The sequence below is a fragment of the Entelurus aequoreus genome, linkage group LG04 (assembly GCF_033978785.1).
Source record: "Entelurus aequoreus isolate RoL-2023_Sb linkage group LG04, RoL_Eaeq_v1.1, whole genome shotgun sequence".
NCBI classification, from domain to species: Eukaryota; Metazoa; Chordata; class Actinopteri; order Syngnathiformes; family Syngnathidae; genus Entelurus; species Entelurus aequoreus.
Window position 1 is genome coordinate 29,753,833 of NC_084734.1, and position 18,435 is coordinate 29,772,267.

At 40.3% G+C, this 18,435-nt stretch overlaps 1 protein-coding gene across 1 annotated transcript in view; it reads right to left on the bottom strand.

Moving 5' to 3' along the window:
- Window positions 1-8,103: 8,103 nt before the first annotated feature.
- LOC133647793 (solute carrier family 35 member F1-like) overlaps window positions 8,104-18,435 on the bottom strand; it is a 55,613-nt gene continuing 45,281 nt past the window's right edge. Inside the window, exons 5-8 of the mRNA XM_062043491.1 lie at window positions 17,985-18,141; window positions 12,346-12,398; window positions 12,128-12,282; window positions 8,104-10,234 (exon numbers count right to left, since the gene is read on the bottom strand). Of these exons, the coding sequence (XP_061899475.1) occupies window positions 10,001-10,234; window positions 12,128-12,282; window positions 12,346-12,398; window positions 17,985-18,141 (599 nt within the window). The 3' untranslated portion in view covers window positions 8,104-10,000. The remainder of the gene's footprint in view (window positions 10,235-12,127; window positions 12,283-12,345; window positions 12,399-17,984; window positions 18,142-18,435) is intronic.

Sequence of the window (18,435 nt, forward strand, 5' to 3'; positions counted from 1 at the left end):
AAACAAGTTGAAAAACTTATTCGGGAATCGGGTGTTACCATTTAGTGGACAATTGTACAGAATATGTACTGTACTGTGCAATCTACTAATAAAAGTTTCAATCAATCAATAAAAAGCCTTAATGCCCCTCTACCCAATGGGGCCTCCACCCATCAGGGGCCCACGATTTTGACGGCTAAATGCAATGATTCCACTGCTTCGTGTAACGATTGTGTACTCTCCTTTCTTTCTGCTCCAAGCAGGTGCGAACCCAGTTTGTCGGTGTGTAGATGCGAGCGAGCTGACTATAGAGCAGACCTGGGCAAATTAAGGCCCGTTAAGCTTTTCAACCTGGCCCGACGGACATTCCCAAATAATTATTTTAGATCTTTAAGATGGAAACTGTAGCTGCCATTACGATGTGCAGTGATGTTTTCAAGTGACCGTAAGTCTTGAACTATACAAAGTATTTCAATGGTTGGAATCTGCGCTTTTGCATGATATACTAGTTACTATGGTAATCTAATTAGTTACTATGGTAATCTAAGTCACAGCAGCTCAGACGAGGCACCAAGCAGCGTGGGTGGGGAGCGTTTCCACAGAGTGTTTCCAGAGCGGCAGGCCTGAAATGTGGGTGTCAGGGACAGACGTGGAAGGAGATTTTTACAACAAAGTTCTAAAGCTTAGTGATATATCAGATATTTCAGATACAGTAGTTTTTTTACCCTTTGCATTCATATTTCGCTGTGTTTGTTGCGATTTGCTTGATTGTAGAATATGTCGACAGAGAGGGGGTGTGATTTTCATATGTTGTCAATATTCAGTGTTTTATCATTCATAGTTAATATTGTAAATCCCACATTCTTTATTTTCATGTACATTCTGGGTGTCTCATTCAGTAAAAAAAATAAAAATTCCACTTTGTTTTTTTAAGGCGGTGTGTCATAATGTTTTTAGCATTCAATCAAGACATTGTGAGGTTTTGTATTAGTGTTCCTAAATAGATATACCGGCCCCCAGACACATTTTTTTCTCTAAATTTGGCCCCCTGAGGCAAAATAATTGCCCAGGCCTGCCATAGAGCTACATTTTGCAAGATACAGAGATACAGTACTGTATATTGCAAATTGGTATGGCATACTCTATCAAGGGCAGCCCGGTGGCACAGGGGTTAGTGCATGTGCCTCACAATACGAAGGTCCTGAGTAGTCCTGAGTTCAATCCTGGGCTCTGGATCTTTCTGTGTGGAGTTTGCATGTTCTCTCCGTGACTGCATGGGTTCCCTCCGGGTACTCCGGCTTCCTCCCACCTCCAAAGACATGCACCTGGGGATAGGTTGATTGGCAACACTAAATTGGCCCTAGTGTGTGAATGTGAGTGAATGTTGTCTGTCTATCTGTGTTGGCCCTGTGATGAGGTGGTGACTTGTCCAGGGTGTACCCCGCCTACCGCCCGAATGCAGCTGAGATAGGCTCCAGCACCCCCCGCGACCCCGAAAAGGGACAAGCGGTAGAAAATGGATGGGATGGATACTCTATCAAGCGGGAAGAAGTAGAATGATCAGGGATCAAGCAAATTTACTGAGTTGTACTGTAACTTGAAAAGAAAGTGTTTAAAATTGTGCTGTTTTGGGAGGGCCAAGCATGGATACATTTGGTTTCAATTCATTTCAATGGGCAGGTCTGATTTGATATACGGGTGTTTTAGTTACTGGCCCGGTTATGAAACCAGTTGCGCTCGTTAGGTGAGGTACAACTGTACCGCCATTCTAAACTGACGACTCCTGGCGGGGAGACCGAAAGCAACGGATGTCGAGTGGGTCTGACATAACATTGTGAAAGTCCAGTCCACAGTGGATCCAACACATCAGCGGGAGTCCAGTCCACAGCGGGGCCAACAGGAAACCATCCCGAGCGGAGACGGGTCAGCAGCGCAGAGATGTCCCCAACCGATGCACAGGCTAGTGGTCCACCCAGGGTCCCGGCTCTGGACAGCCAGCACTTCATCCATGGCCACCGGACCTATGCAACTCCCCCTCGCAAGGGACAGGGGAGAAGAGGAGAGAAGAAAAGAAACGGCAGATCAACTGGTCTAAAAAAGGGGGGGTCTATTTAAAGGCTAGATTATACAAATGAGTTTTAAGATGGGACTTAAATGCTTCTACTGAGGTAGCATCTCTAACTGTTACCGGGAGGGCATTCCAGAGTACTGGAGCCCGAATAGAAAACGCTCTATAGCCCGCAGACTTTTTTTTGGCTCTGGGAATCACTAATAAGCCGGAGTTCTTTGAACGCAGATTTCTTGTCGGGACATATGGTACAATACAATCGGCGAGATAGGCTGGAGCTAAACCGTGTAATATTTTATACGTAAGTAGTAAAACCTTAAAGTCGCATCTTAAGTGCACAGGAAGCCAGTGCATTTGAGCCAGTATAGGCGTAATATGATCAAACTTTCTTGTTTTTGTCAGAAGCCTTGCAGCCGCATTTTGTACCAACTGTAATCTTTTAATGCTAGACATAGGGAGGCCCGAAAATAAAACGTTACAGTAATCGAGACGAGACGTAACGAACGCATGAATAATGATCTCAGCGTCGCTAGTGGACAAGATGGAACGAATTTTAGCGATATTACGGAGATGAAAGAAGGCCGTTTTAGTAACACTCTTAATGTGTGACTCAAACGAGAGAGTTGGGTCGAAGATAATACCCAGATTCTTTACCGAGTCTCCTTGTTTAATTGTTTGGTTGTCAAATGTTAAGGTGGTATTATTAAATAGATGTTGGTGTCTAGCAGGACCGATAATCAGCATTTCCGTTTTCTTAGCGTTGAGTTGCAAAAAGTTAGCGGACATCCATTGTTTAATTTCATTAAGACACGCCTCCAGCTGACTACAATCCGGCGTGTTGGTCAGCTTTAGGGGCATGTAGAGTTGAGTGTCATCAGCATAACAGTGAAAGCTAACACCGTACTTGCGTATGATGTCACCCAGCGGCAGCATGTAAATACTAAAGAGTGCAGGGCCAAGAACCGAACCCTGGGGAACTCCGCACGTTACCTTGACATAGTCCGAGGTCACATTGTTATGGGAGACGCACTGCATCCTGTCAGTAAGATAAGAGTTAAACCAAGACAAGGCTAAGTCTGACATACCAATACGTGTTTTGATACGCTCTAATAAAATATTATGATCGACGGTATCGAAAGCGGCGCTAAGATCAAGAAGCCGCAACATAGATGACGCATCAGAATCCATCGTTAGCAATAGATCATTAGTCATTTTTGCGAGGGCTGTCTCCGTAGAGTGATTTGCCCTGAAACCGGATTGAAAAGGTTCACAGAGATTGTTAGTCACTAAGTGTTCATTTAGCTGCTGTGCAACAATTTTTTCGAGAATTTTAGAAATAAACGGAAGGTGGGAGACCGGTCGGTAGTTTACCATGAGGTCAGGATCGAGGTTAGGTCTTTTGAGCAGAGGATGAATAACCGCTTTTTTGAATGCTAGGGGAACAGTGCCGGAGGAAAGTGATAAGTTTATAATATTTAACACTGATGGACCTAATAATACAAACAGTTCCTTGATAAGTTTCCCAGGAAGTGGGTCAGGTAAACATGTTGTTTGTTTTATCCCACTTACACGCTGTAATAATTCCTCTAATGTTATTTCATCAAAAATAGAGAGACTATTTTGGAGGGCAGTGTCCGTCGTATATACAGTCGTATTTGTGTTAATAGAACCCAGTTGTAGCTGGGATGCGTTGTCTTTAATCTCCTTTCTAATGAGTTCAATTTTCTTATTAAAGAAATTCATAAAATCATCTGCCGAGTGGGTGGAGCTACTGGGAGGAGTCCCTTGTTGGGTAAGCGATGCTACTGTACTAAACAGAAATTTAGGATCGTTTTTGTTGAGGCGGATGAGATTTGAGTAGTATTTAGCTTTAGCTAAGGTAAGCATGCGTTTATAAGTTATTAAACTATCACTCCATGCTTGATGGAAAACCTCAAGTTTAGTCGCGCGCCATTTGCGTTCCAGTTTTCTACATGATAATTTATGAGCTCTAATTTCTTCTGTAAACCATGGGGTGCGCCTTTTAGGGGCCCTTTTTTGCTTTAGCGGTGCTATACTATCAATAATTTCGCGCAAGGCATCGTCAAAGTTGTTAGTGAGGTTATCAATAGAGCCGACATAATTTGGGAATGGTGCCATTACCGAAGGCAGTAGGTCAGCAAGAGTCATCGTTGTGGCAGCATTAATGTTGCGGCCGCTATAGCAGTTATTATTATTATTAGCTTGTTGACAAAGAGTCAAAACTTCAAATTTTATAAGGTAATGATCGGACATTACTTTAGTATATGGAAGTATCATAACTTTGGAGGTGGTGACACCCCTGACAAGCACTAGATCTATTGTATTACCGTTGCGATGCGTGGGTTCATGTATTATTTGTGTAAGACCACAGCTATCAATTATGGTTTGGAGCGCCACGCACTGAGGGTCCGATGGGGTATTCATATGGATATTAAAGTCCCCCATTATGATTATATTGTCGGCGTGCGTCACTAGATCAGCAACGAACTCTGAGAATTCACTGATAAAGTCCGAATAGGGCCCAGGGGGGCGGTAAATAACAGCTAGGTCGAGAGGTAGCGGTGTGACAGACCTCATAGTAAGCACCTCAAACGATTTATATTTATTATTTAGGTTAGGGGTAAGGTTGAAATTTTCATTGTATATTAGTGCGACACCCCCTCCCCTTTTAAGAGGGCGGGCAACATGCGCATTCGTATAGTTAGGAGGAGATGCTTCATTGAGCGCAAAAAATTCGTCCGGTTTGAGCCAGGTTTCGCTAAGACCAATGACGTTAAGATTGTTGTCTCTAATGACCTCATTAACCAATAACGCCTTGGGAGACAATGATCTTATGTTTAAAAAGCCCATATTATAGGTATTGGGCTGTTTTGACGAGTTTTTGTTAAGATTATCCGTAGTGGCAATATTAACAATGTTGCGTTTATTATGCGTAGTGCACTTTAAATAGTTTCGACCATATCTAGGAATTGATATGACGGGAATTTTCCGATTGTTTGCTTGGTGCTGCAATAGACTGGACATATCATAATTTGCCACCTCAGCAGAATGCATGTCCACCTCTGACACAGACACAACAGAAAAAACATTATGTGAATTGTGTATTATTCTAAGAGAATTGCTATTCGTACATGGATTATCCAGCCTGGCGCTGGCTAGTTCTAGCTTAACTGACTCCTCACCCGGACTAACAGACATTGTAATTGCCTGTGATGTTGTGGATCGGCATATACAACAGTGCGTTCCAGTTCCTGCCAATATCCAGCAACTTGGCATAGCCATTGAAGAGGAGTGAACCAACATTCTACAGTCCACAATCAACAACCTGATCAACTATACGTGAAGGAGGTGTGTTGCACTGAGTGAGGCAAATGGTGGTCACACCAGATACTAGCTGCTTTTCTATCCTTCCTCCTCATATATTTTTGTTCAGTATACTTGCCGTATATTACCAATTACAATGCATGCAAAAAGAAAGACATGTGTTCTTGTCTCACGTAGGGATTGTGAATGATAGGCAAGATTCCCCCCCAAAAAGTGCAATTCCCTTATAAGAAGATAATAAATGTTTTCTAAAATGTGAGGGTACTTCTGTGTGATACTGCAGTTTGTAGTAGTGTGGGATCTTTTAACATTCAACATTTCAACTTTTTGTCCGTCCAGTCGATGCTCACTATTTACTGGGGTTATATTCCAAGACGGCCTGCAAATGGTGAAAAACTGCAAATAATGGACGCACCCAAACTTTTTAAAAACATTTAGAATTCAGTTTGACACATTGGGAAACAATTTCAGACAGGGACTAACAAAAAATACAGGTATCTTCCTGCTGGAAAATGTTGAGTGAATTGACTTGTGAGGCAGCGCCATCTGCTGGATATAGAGTTGCAGCAGTTTTCCCCCTGTATATAGCGCTATCATAATTTTTTTTTTTTTAAATATTAAAATAAAACAAAAAAAATCCACTAATATTCTAGGAAGGAATGCCAAAGCCACAAATAGTCCGATGTAGTGTATTTTTTTCTTTTCTTTGTAGTATTCTGCTGGGGACTGCAAATGACTTTGGACATTCATCTCTTATTTCAATAAAAATGCACCTCAACTTCTTTTGTTTGTCCAATTTATTGTATAATTTCCAGGCACAAGGTATCGATTCTGTTTAACTCATTTTCTTACTGTTCTTAACATTTACCACTTTTTTAGTACTTTTCTATTAATTACTCTTTAATTTGGATTTTGGAGGAAATTCTAGATGCTGTTTTTACTACCAATATCTAAACCAAACGCAATTTTCTTTTTTTTTTTCTTTTTTTCATGTTTTAGTAGCAACATTTAATATACAAAACCCAAAACCAGTGAAGTTGGCATGTTGTGTAACTCGTAAATAAAAACAGAATACAATGACTTGCAAATCCTTTTCAACTTATATTCAATTGAATAGACTGCAAAGACAAGATATTAAATGTTCGAACTGAGAAACAAAATTTTTTTTGTAAATAATCATTAAATTTGAATTTAATGGCACATTGCAGAAAAGTTGGCACGGGGGCATTTTTTACCACTGTGTTGCATGGCCTTTCCTTTTAACAACACTCAGTAAACGTTTGGGAACTGAGGAGACCCATTTTTGAAGCTTTTCAGGTAGAAATCTTTCCATTCTTGCTTGATGTACAGCTTAAGTTGTTCAACAGTCCGTAGTCTCCGTTGTGGTATTTTAGGCTTCATATTTTCACATTTTCAGGGAGGCAGGTCTGGACTACAGGCAGGCCGCACTCTTTTACTATGAAGCCACGCTGTTGTAACAGTTCGAAGGTTAAGTATCTTGTCTTTGCAGTTTATTCAATTGAATATAGGTTGAAAAGGATTTGCAAATTGTATTCTGTTTTTGTTTACGATAACGTGCCAACGTCACTGGTTTTGGGTTTTGTATACAACCAAAATATCAAGTTGAAATGAATGAATGCAATGTCATATACAGCTGAAGACTTCTCCTTCGTAGAAGTAAGTAGTTCATGTCTTCCGTAATTGGTTACTTTTGTATGTAATGTAATATTTCAGCCAGTGACTAAAAAAACACATCAAGGATCCATTTCAATATTTCATATACTAACGAGTTCACGGCCCAAATAGTCTGGAGAGAGATAAAAAGAAATAGAAAATTACTGTAACATATTCAGTGTGGAAAATAAAAAAAATGTCATCCCCTTTGATGTAAGTTAAGTTTACCCTTTACAAAGATAAGAAGAGTACAGGATTTCAATATGTAGTTTTATTTGAACAGACAAAATGCTGCAAAAAAACATGAAATAAACATTTGAATTTTTTTTTAATCCTTGTTAGAAGTTTCTAGTAGTTGTAGTTGTGTATTGTAGTTTATTGTCCTAGTAATGTATTGTTGTAGTTTCTTGTAGTTGGTCAGCAGTGTTGCACACATGTCAAGAGGGATTTGGGTGAGAAAAACATTACAAAGTAGAATGTTTGCCAGTAATGACGTTGTTGTTGGATTAATATTCAGCATTTCTCTGCAAACATGTCCAGTCCACTTGATGACAAACACTTCCACTTTGCCGCCACGTGACCACACTCTTCTGTGGGTCATTCAGGTGTTGATTGTCAAACTTCAGAATGTACATGTCGTCTTGAGCAGGGGGACCTCGCGGGCTCTGCGGCCTAGCTTCTTGTTAACGCTCTCTTGTGGTCCATTCTAGTCTTGCACAGGTCTACAACCTTGCCCTGAGGACAGCTCTTTGGTCTTGCCGAGAGGTTTGAATGAAGAATGTTTCTGTGTATTTTCTACAGATCATGAGTTGAGAATAGGAGTACTTTCTTAAAGTGACAGGATTTGTTAGTGTGTTTTATAAATATACAGACCCTGTGTGGGGTCAAAACGTTTGCTGGCTGGTAGGGGATCAAATACAAACCCCAAAACCAGTGAAGTTGGCACGTTGTGTGTAAATCGTAAATAGAAACAGAATACAATGATTTGCAAATCCCTTTCAACCTATATTCAATTGAATAGACTGCAAAGACAAGATATTTACCGTTCGAACTGGTAAACTTTGTTATTTTTTGCAAATAGCTCATTTGGAATTTGATGCCTGCAACATGTTTAAAAAAAGCTGGCACAAGTGGCAAAAAGGACTGAGAAAGTTGAGGAATGCTCATCAAACACTTATTTGGAACATCTCACGGGTGAACAGGCTAATTGGGAACAGGTGGGTGCCATGATTGGGTACAAAAGCAGATTCCATGAAATGCTCAGTCATTAAAAAACAAGGATGGGGCGAGGGTCACCACTTTGTGAACAAAAGCGTGAGCAAATTGTCCAACAGTTTAAGAACAACATTTCTCAACGAGCTATTGCACGGAATTTTGGGATTTCACCATCTACGGTCCATAAGATCAGCAAAAGGTTCAGAGAATCTGGAGAAATCACTGCACGTAAGCGCAATGCCCGTGACCTTCGATCCCTCAGGCGGTACTGCATCAAAAAGAGACATCAGGGTGTAAAGGATATCACCACATGGGCTCAAGAACGCTTCAGAAAACCACTGTCAGTAACTACATTCCGTCGCTACATCCGTAAGTGCAAGTTAAAACTCTACTATGCAAAGCGAAAGCCATTTATCAACAACACCCAGAAACGTCGCCGGCTTCGCTGAGCCTGAGCTCATCCTAAATGGACTGATGCAAAGTGGAAAAGTGTTCTGTGGTCTGACGAGTCCACATTTGAATTTGTTTTTGGAAACTGTGGACGTTGTGTCCTCCGGACAAAAGAGGAAAGGAACCATCCGGACTGTTATAGGCGCAAAGTTCAAAAGCCAGCATCTGTGATGGTATGGGGGTGTATTAGTGCCCAAGGCATGGGTAACGTAAAGGCACCATAAATGCTGAAAGGTACATACAGGTTTTGGAGCAACATATGTTGCCATCCTAGCAACGTCTTTTTCATGGACGCCCCTGCTTATTTCAGCAAGACAATGCCAAGCCACATTTTGCACGTATTACAACAGCGTGGCTTTGTAATAAAAGAGTGTGGGTACGAGATTGGCCTGCCTGTAGTCTAGACCTGTCTCCCATTGAAAATGTGTGGCGCATTATGAAGCCTAAAATACGACAACGAAGACCCCGGACTGTTGAACAACTTAAGCTTTACATCAAGCAAGAATGGGTAATAATTCTACCTGAAAAGCTTCAAAATAGGTCTCCTTAGTTCCCAAATGTTTACTGAGTGTTGTTAAAAGGAAAGGCCGTGTAACACAGTTGCAAAAATGCCCCTGTGCCAAATGTTTTGCAATGTGTTGCTGCCATTAAATTCTAAGTTAATGATTTGCAAAAAAAAAAGTTTTCTCAGTTCGAACATTAAATATCTTGTCTTTGCAGTCTATTCAATTGAATATAAGTTGAAAATAATTTGCAAATCATTGTATTCTGTTTTTATTTACCAACTTCACTGGTTTCGGGTTTTGTACTTATTTGACTCAAACAAATACACATTAAGTTACAAGTTTTATTCAATGTATTTCTTCTGGATTTATTTGACCTTATGTCTCACTCAGTTATAATAAAGCTACAATAAAAAATAGTGGACTGCTTAATATATTTGTAAGGGGTAAACTTAGAAAAACATGGTATAAAAATACTTGTTTTCTCCACTGTATACAATTTTGTATTCATTTACAATCACTAGGGTAGTGGTTAGTCCTGGTTTATAACACTGACTCACTTAATTCTTACAGTAGGAACATTCTCTTGATAACTTGGACACAGAGCTAAATCTTAGGCCACTCAATACCTGGATCCCCCATATAGTCAATGATCACAGGGTTTTCCTGCTCAGCAGACTGGAGGCGGATCTTTATGCAAAACTTTGGATGAAAACAGCACTAGGCTCTCACAGTAAAAAAATAATAAAATAAAAGCATTGCCATTTTAAATGACACGTAAACTTGACTCCTCTCCTGACTCCAGGTCCAGGCTGGTGTAGGTCACGGAGGGTTCCATGACTCTATGACTATGCTGGGGTGGGTCTCTGGCCGACTGGTTGAATGTGTTCCTGAATTGCTTGTAGACACGAGGGTCCTGGACCATGTAGGGAGATGCGGACGAATAAACCACGAGGCCCAAGATGATGATGAAGAACGATAACAAGTAGAGGCAAGAGAACTGCAAGACACAAGTAAAGCCGATTACAAAAAAAATAACACTTAACCGTGCCACACTGCCAATCATATGCACTCAGTCGGATTCACAAAATACTCTACTTTCTCCTTTTATCACACGTCCGTGTTGTAATGTCTCTTCTACTTGCCCAGAGAGTGTGGTCATGCCATTGTGATCATTGTTTACATCCCAGGCAGCGTTTGATGTCCTCCACTACTAAATTACAAACGGAACCTTGAGGCTCTCGTGTTAATCTCCTGGGATTTCAACCGCACTACTCACTGGCTGCTTTCCACCACTATGTGAACTGTCCTTGTCGGGCCAGTACATTTCAAATGATCATGGGACCCTGTTACCATAAAGCTTTAGCCTTAAACGATACAGCTAGCGGCGCGTGCCAATGGAAGGGAAACCACTTAAACTGAACATACAGACTGGTCATACGTGCGACTGGTACAGAGTCATTGGGATCGTATTGGATAGAGTCATACGGGTCCTATCAGAGCTTCTTGTCAGTATCTCTTGCCCTTTGGACAGGATCTTTAATATGCCGGAACAGGGTAGTATGATCAGGTGCTTCATTTCTGATATGGTTAGCTTAGTCCCTATGTCTTTCTGTGTTGGTTGCCTGTATTCAAACAGTCTGTTATCTTTCTTCATCAACTTTTTTTTTCAGGCTTAAAGCTTTCCTTTGCGCCCAAACAATCTCCAGGCCTTTTGATCTTGCCTTTGTAACCTGCCGGGTCCAGCCCTTGCCCTTTGCTCGAACCTGAGTCTGCCGAATGAGAGTTTGATAGCGCTAAAGCTTGGGCTTAAAAAACTTGGTGTCTAGTGTGAACTTTTAAGACTTACGCTTGCCCAGCAATACCGGCTGGCCTCCATTACACCTTCTACTGCCGTGGCAGTGGTAGTGATGAATGTCGAAAGGTGCCATTTGGCTTTGCTGTAATGCATAACATTTTACACACACTGGACGGCCTTCTTAAAGATGTACAGGACCAACTAATGTCCTTACATCTCCCACTACAGATTGGTAAATTAGGTACCTACCACCTTTACCATTCCTGACAGCGAAGAGAAGAATTGGAGACCCTGTTTTCTTCAGTCAGCATCAATGACAAACTGATAATGCTTAGGGACAACACTGGAGCGTGACTCATTCTCATGGAGCAGAGTCATTGGAAAAACCTTTTTGTCAAAGCAATGAACTATTTTACTTTTCCTTTAACACAAGACTGTGTGCCTCTCAGTCGTTCACTTACACACTTGCAGTAAAACATCATGAATGCACCTCGTTCTAAGCTGTGGGATCTTACTGATTATATTGTTTTCTGAAAGAAGTACAGGCAGGATGTCATACAGGTGCAGAGTGTTGGCCAGATCATAGACCCTATTTCCAAAACCAAACTTCTATTGAACCAAATAGATGACCATAACCACAGATAGACGACCAAGAAAATCACAATATGTCTAAAAACCTATCAGCAGACCCAGGTAGTCAGCTCGCAGACATTTATATTGTTGGAAATGCCGAAACAGGCAGGGAATAATTGCAGAACACAGTGTTGGACCCTCTCTACTCACAAGAAAACAAGTCCTTTAAAGAAAAATTACAGAGCGATCAAGACTTTACGTGAAGAAAAACATCCGATTCATCGCCATCACAGCTATCTTTCGTCAAAATGCAAGACTCAATACAATGCTGACAGAAGCTATGAAACATTAGATAAGTCTAACAAATAAACCATGACCATGCATTTTATTCTATCTCTGTTACAAAAGCTGCTGAACTTGACTTGTGGATGAATCAAGTATTTCAAGTGGGAGTTACTTTGGCGACTGTTTAGGTGGAGGTCATCCTCTTATGTGCTGCTGTAACCTGACAATGGACGCTACCTTGTAATGAAAGAGGAAGAGCCCACAGAAGAGACTGTACAGGTCAGCCGTGAGGAGAGAGAGGTTGACTGAGGTGGCACTGGTCCTCTTCATCACTAGTGGCATTAAACTGTACAGGCTGAACATGAAGACACTGAAGCCCACGTAGAGAAGACCTGCACAAAGGAGCTCTTTATTCACCTACACACACCTACACCTCATTCTGTGGTGGCACTCACCTAACTGCCAGTCCCACCGTACCTTCAGTAGCTCCTTGTGCTCCATGATGGCCCTGCAACAACAGAAAGTCCACATTCCTTAAATAATGAAATGGATGAGGGATACATGTCTAATTTGAAGGTATACTTTTGGATACATGTAATCTAAGTAATATGTACCATTTGTATATGTTCCTGTAGATTTTGAGTTCTTATATCTCAACACATTGAGCCTGATCTTCTAAGATCCAAATAACAAGTGCTAAATAGCGTGCACAAACTATAACATTGCACATACTATTAGTGGGCGTGTTGCAGGTGATCTCCTAATACTGTGTGTGCAAGGGCAAACCTGATGCGGAACGCCTTATTTAAACGGGGATTTTTCATGTACCGTATTTTTCGGACTATAAGGCGCACTTAAAATCCTCTAATTTTCTCAAAACTCGACAGTGCGACCTACATACTTGCCAACCCTCCAGGATTTTCCGGAGACTCCATAATTCAGCGCCTCTCCCAAAAACCTCCCGGAAGAAATTTTCTCCCGAAAATCTCCCGGAATTCAGCCGGAGCTGAATTCAGCATGGAGCTGGAGGGGGCATGGCCTCCAGCTCCATGCGGACCTGAGTGGGGACAGCGGCGACAGTCTGTTTTCACGTCTGCTTTCCCACGATATAAACAGTGTGCCTGCCCAATCACATTATAACTGTAGAATGATCGAGGGCGAGTTCTTGTTTCTTATGTGGGTTTATTGTTAGGCAGTTTCATTAACGTCCTCCCAGCGCGGTAACAACACACAACAACAGCAGTCACGTTTTCGTCTACCGTAAAGCAGTTCGTCTGCCGTAAACAGCAATGTTGTGACACTCTTAAATAGGGCAATACTGCCATCTACTGGATAGCCTCCGGAACACTGAAATTCAAGTATTTCTTTTATTTATATGTATAATAAAAAAAAATAATTAAAAAAAATTAATATATATATATATATATATATATATATATATATATATATATATATATATATATATATATATATATATATATATATATATATATATATATATGAAATATATATGAAATACTCGAGTTGGTGAATTCTAGCTGTAAATATACTCCTCCCCTCCTAACCACACCCCCAACCACGTGTGTGCAAGGGCAAACGAGGATTTTTCATGTACAGTGGTGCCTTAACTTACACTTACTCATGAGTAGTTTTAGATATCAACTGCCTCTGGGCTTTTGGTATGCTTTAAGTTGTGAGCGTTTGAGCAGTAAAGAATTAATATACAGTACAGGCCAAAAGTTTGGACACACGTTCTCATTCAATGTGTTTTCTTTATTTTAGAGACTATTTACATTGTAGATTGTCACTGAAGGCATCAAAACTATGAATGAACACATGTGGAATTATGTACTTAACAAAAGAAAAGTGAAATACCTGAAAACATGTTTTATACTCTAGTTTCTTCAAAATAGCCACCCTTTGCACTCTTGGCATCCTGTCGATGAGCTTCAAGAGGTAGTCACCTGAAATGGTTTTCACTTCACAGGTGTCATAGTTTTGATGCCTTCAGTGACAATCTACAATGTAGTAGTCATGAAAATAAAGAAAACACACTGAAATGAGGTGTGTGCAAACTTTTGACCTATACTGTATATTGTTAGACGTTGCTGTTCTTGTTTCGTTTACACAAGAAACAAAACAGTTTGAGCAATGAAGAGTTAATATGTTACACATTGTCGTTCCTGATTTATTTTGCGCAAGAAATAAAAACAGTCAAACAGTTGATGCGCAGATATCCAAAATCCTGCCCTAAAACAACTTAGTGTGCAGGAGAGGAAGCAGACGACCTAGTCATTACAGCATGATCCAAATAGAATTGCTTTGAGGTCAGTAAGCACAACTAAATAATACGTACATTATGCGCACCGAGTTATAAGGTGCACTGTCGATTTTAGAGAAAATTTAAGGATTTTAAGTGTGCCTTAGAGTCCGAAAAATGCAGTATTTTTCTGATGAGGTGACCTTCGCACTCTCGTTGTCAGTATTGGTGATCGGATGGCAGGGTTGTGGCGATCTCTGGCTTTGGGCTGTGGACAACTACTAGCAGCTGCGGAAATGCTCATCACTCAAATTAATGCTCGCAACATAAGCATGACAAAAATCAGAGAGACAGCTCGTATCTCAAATACTCTAAAAGTTGGAGTACTCGAAAATTGACGTAGAAGTGTCAAAAGATGGAGCTAACTGTTTTAATGACATTCAGACTTAACTTAAATCAATGTGTCCGGAAATGTATCCCATGAAAAACCGTCCGACCGGAACTAAAGTTCCTTGGGTGAATAATGTAAACTCACTATACCGGTATGTTTTAGCGCTTTCATGGCGAGTTTACTGACAGATATAAGTAAGCACTTTACACTACTTTATATTAGAAATGGCAACAGCGGAGGGTGAATGCTCCATAACAAGAAGATAGAGAAAAAGAAGAAGCTTGTCAACTACGGTGTCACCACCGTAGATGGACGTGCGCAATTTTTCAGGACTTATGCAGATCCTAAATACATAACAGCAGGTACCAAAAGGTAAGAAAAGTTGCTTTTGATAATATTGCGAAACAAAATGCCAGATAATATGTCTTACCTTATAAACACCATAATAATACTCGTATGTTGAAGCACAGTACAATCCATCAGGCGGTGCGGCTTCATAGCTTACCAAAGTCGTACGAAAACATTTTGATAGATTTTTGAGCGCCGTGTGTAATGTTCTATATATTCAATGGAACATATCAAATGTTGGTGTTGTTTACTTGAGTCATATTGCAGTCTACACATATCTTGTGTGTGACTGCCATCATATTGCAGTGTATACGTATCTCTATCGGTCACACTTATCATTACAGCATGTACCAAATAGAATTGCTTTGAGGTCAGTAAGCACAACTAAATAATATGTATATTAGGCTCACCGGGTTATAAGGCACACTGTCGATTTTTGAGAAAATTCAAGGATTTTAAGTGCGCCTTAAAGGCTGAAAAATGCAGTATTTTTCTGATGCGGTGGCATTCACTCACGTTAGTTTTGGTGGTTGGATGGCAGGGTTGTGTCGATCCCTGGCTGTGGACAACTACTACCAGCTGCGGGAATGCTCATCACTCAAATTAATAACATTAAGCATAACAAAAATCAGAGAGACAGCTCGTATCTCAAAATACTCTAAAAGTTGGGGTACCCGAAAATGTACGCACCCTTGTACAAACAAGGTCTATATAATCCAAAGTGAGCCACGACAACCACCTTATATTCTCTCAGAAGTAAAGATAACCACACCTTCTTAATACATATGCAAGTTGGATCTAGCCTATTGTGCAAATGGTTCACAAGGGCACCAGACAGAACCATCTTTTTGCTTGTGTGTGGAAGGTCGTATGATCAATGTTCACACACACTTCATCATACCTCGACTCAGAAGTATATCACCCTGACGCAGGGCCGGCCCGTGGCATAGGCCGTATAGGCAAATGCTAAGGGCGCCGTCCATCAGGGGGCGCCACGCCAGTGCCACAAATGTTGGAGGAAAAAAATAAAAAAGTTGGTACTATTATTTCTAAATACATAAAATAATCCCACGTTAATTAAAATGCAAAGTAAAGCCTATTTAATAGAAATATTATTTGTTACAACATTACACCCCCCTCCCCCCGCACAGTGCGCCCCCTCCCTTCCCGTATCATGACTCTTTTTGGACGTCACCACATAAAAAAATCAACACAAGATGTCAAAACGGCCAAAACTGTCAGGTGCCCAGGGAAGAAAAAAGAGAAAAGAGGAGGAGAAACGAGAAAAAGACAGAGGTAGCAGGTAGGTAACGTTAGCCTACATGAAATTATTTGTCTGCTACAGAATGTGATAGTAACCTTTAGCATTAAGCTAATGTTACATGATTCGGCAATTCCTAATCAATAAATAGCTAGTTCTGTTTTAACGTCGGGTTAATATTGTGGAGGGGGCTAAATTGTTATGGAAAATAATAATGTAACGTTAGGTAATTACAGTACTCCCTGGTGTACAGTAATTTGTAAGTCATTCTAGTTAATGCAATATTAAAAAGCACAAATAGAGAACTCTGTTGGATCCCCTTTTTTTGTAATATAGTTGTTAAAGTCATACTGGTTTGATATCTTGTTTTGTGCAGTGCCTTATTTATATTGTATTTTTAATTTATTTTATGCAACTTGTTGACACGTTTTATTTTGTGTTTATATATGTAAAAAATATTGTATTTCATATATTAATTTTTTTATTTTTTGTATTCATTCATTTATCCATAGTTTTTTTCATCATGTTAACAATTCTGATTGTTAATTTGCTTTCTTTAAGTAAAAAAAAAGGTCAAAGACAAAGCTATTTGGTTTCTTGTGAGTATATACACTTCACTGCCGATGTGGGGGGGCGCCACCTAAAATCTTGCCTAGGGCGCCAGATTGGTTAGGGCCGGGCCTGCCCTGACGCTCTACATGTCACGCTGGACAATGAGCTGACAGCTCTCGACTCTCATTCAGGGGTATGGGTTCGACCAGGCGGCTCACACTGATTTAAATGGAAATGGAAATACTCTTATTACTTATGACTGGCGCAGGCTGACGCAAATCTTCGTTGGTATAAAAATGTTGAAATGTAATATTTATTCTACACATTTTTACAGCATTGGAAATCATTAGTAAAACGCAGGCTTCTCAGAGGGTGAGGTAACTCCTGGTAAGGACTGGCTTAGAATGGCCACAGGCATAGATGTGTGTGTCTAGATTTATTACAATATTTGCAAGCTGGGTAACATTTGCTGTGGTCTAAAACTACACACAAACAACTATCAGACATGTAGACAATATTACATACAGATAATGTGTCATGAGACATGCAAATACAAATCAAATACACAGAGGACATAAGTAAAGGAACTTAAATGAGCTCAAATATATCTAGAAACGATGCATAATGATGCAATGTGTACATACAGCTAGCCTAAATAGCATGTTAGCATCGATTAGCTTGCAGTCATGCACTGACCAAATATGCCCGATTACCCCTCCCAACAAGTCAATAACATCAGTGAAACTTACCTTTGTGCATTGACGCACAGCATAAAAAGTTTGGTGGACAAAATGAGACAAAGAAGGAGTGGCAAAAAACACATCTTTCTGTGGCAGCATCGGAGAAAGTTGCACATGTAAAGAAACTACGGTGAGTTCAAGGACCATTGAAATTAGTACGACAAAACGGCGCTCGCCGAATACTCTCATCAGTGAAGCATGTTTAATGTAAACAGTAGGATTTCTAATAATTACGGAGGTTTGTGTCATGTTTGACAGAAACCATATTAAAACAAAAAATATATTTATATAATGTATTTTTTCACCCATCTTTTTACATTTTCATACATTTTGAAAAAAGCTCCAGGGAGCCACTAGGGTGGCGCTAAAAATCCGCATGGTATATACAGTATGTGACTCTGATTGACTGGTAACAAGTCCAGGGTGTACCACGCCACCTCTCATAGGCACCTGCTTACCTGAACAGGATGAGGGGCAGAAAATAAATGTATAGCTTTTACATGGTTTATTCTTCCTAGTTAGGATTATTCCCAGTTACTCACAGCTGGATGCCGCAGAAGAATGATCCAAATAGACCCATCATTCCCAGGAACTCCACGCGACTCATATTCTTCACTATGAACTCCTCACAGATGTTCGAGATCCCGAAAAGTGTTGCTCCCCCCAAAACTAAAAGATCACCAAACAACTTTTGCTCACCTGAAAAGAGACGGAAAATATGACGCACACATTTTAATGTGTAGTTGTTGGGTAATACATATTGGATATTGTTAGAGAAAATGTACAAACCCCAAAACCAGTGAAGTTGGCACGTTGTGTAATTCATAAATAAAAACAGAATACAATGATTTGCAAATCCTTTTCAACTTATATTCAATTGAATAGACTGCAAAGACAAGATGCTTAACGTTCGAACTTAGAAACAACCATTTTTGGGGGGAAATAATCATTAACATTACATTTCATGGCAACACATTGCAAAAAAGTTGGCAT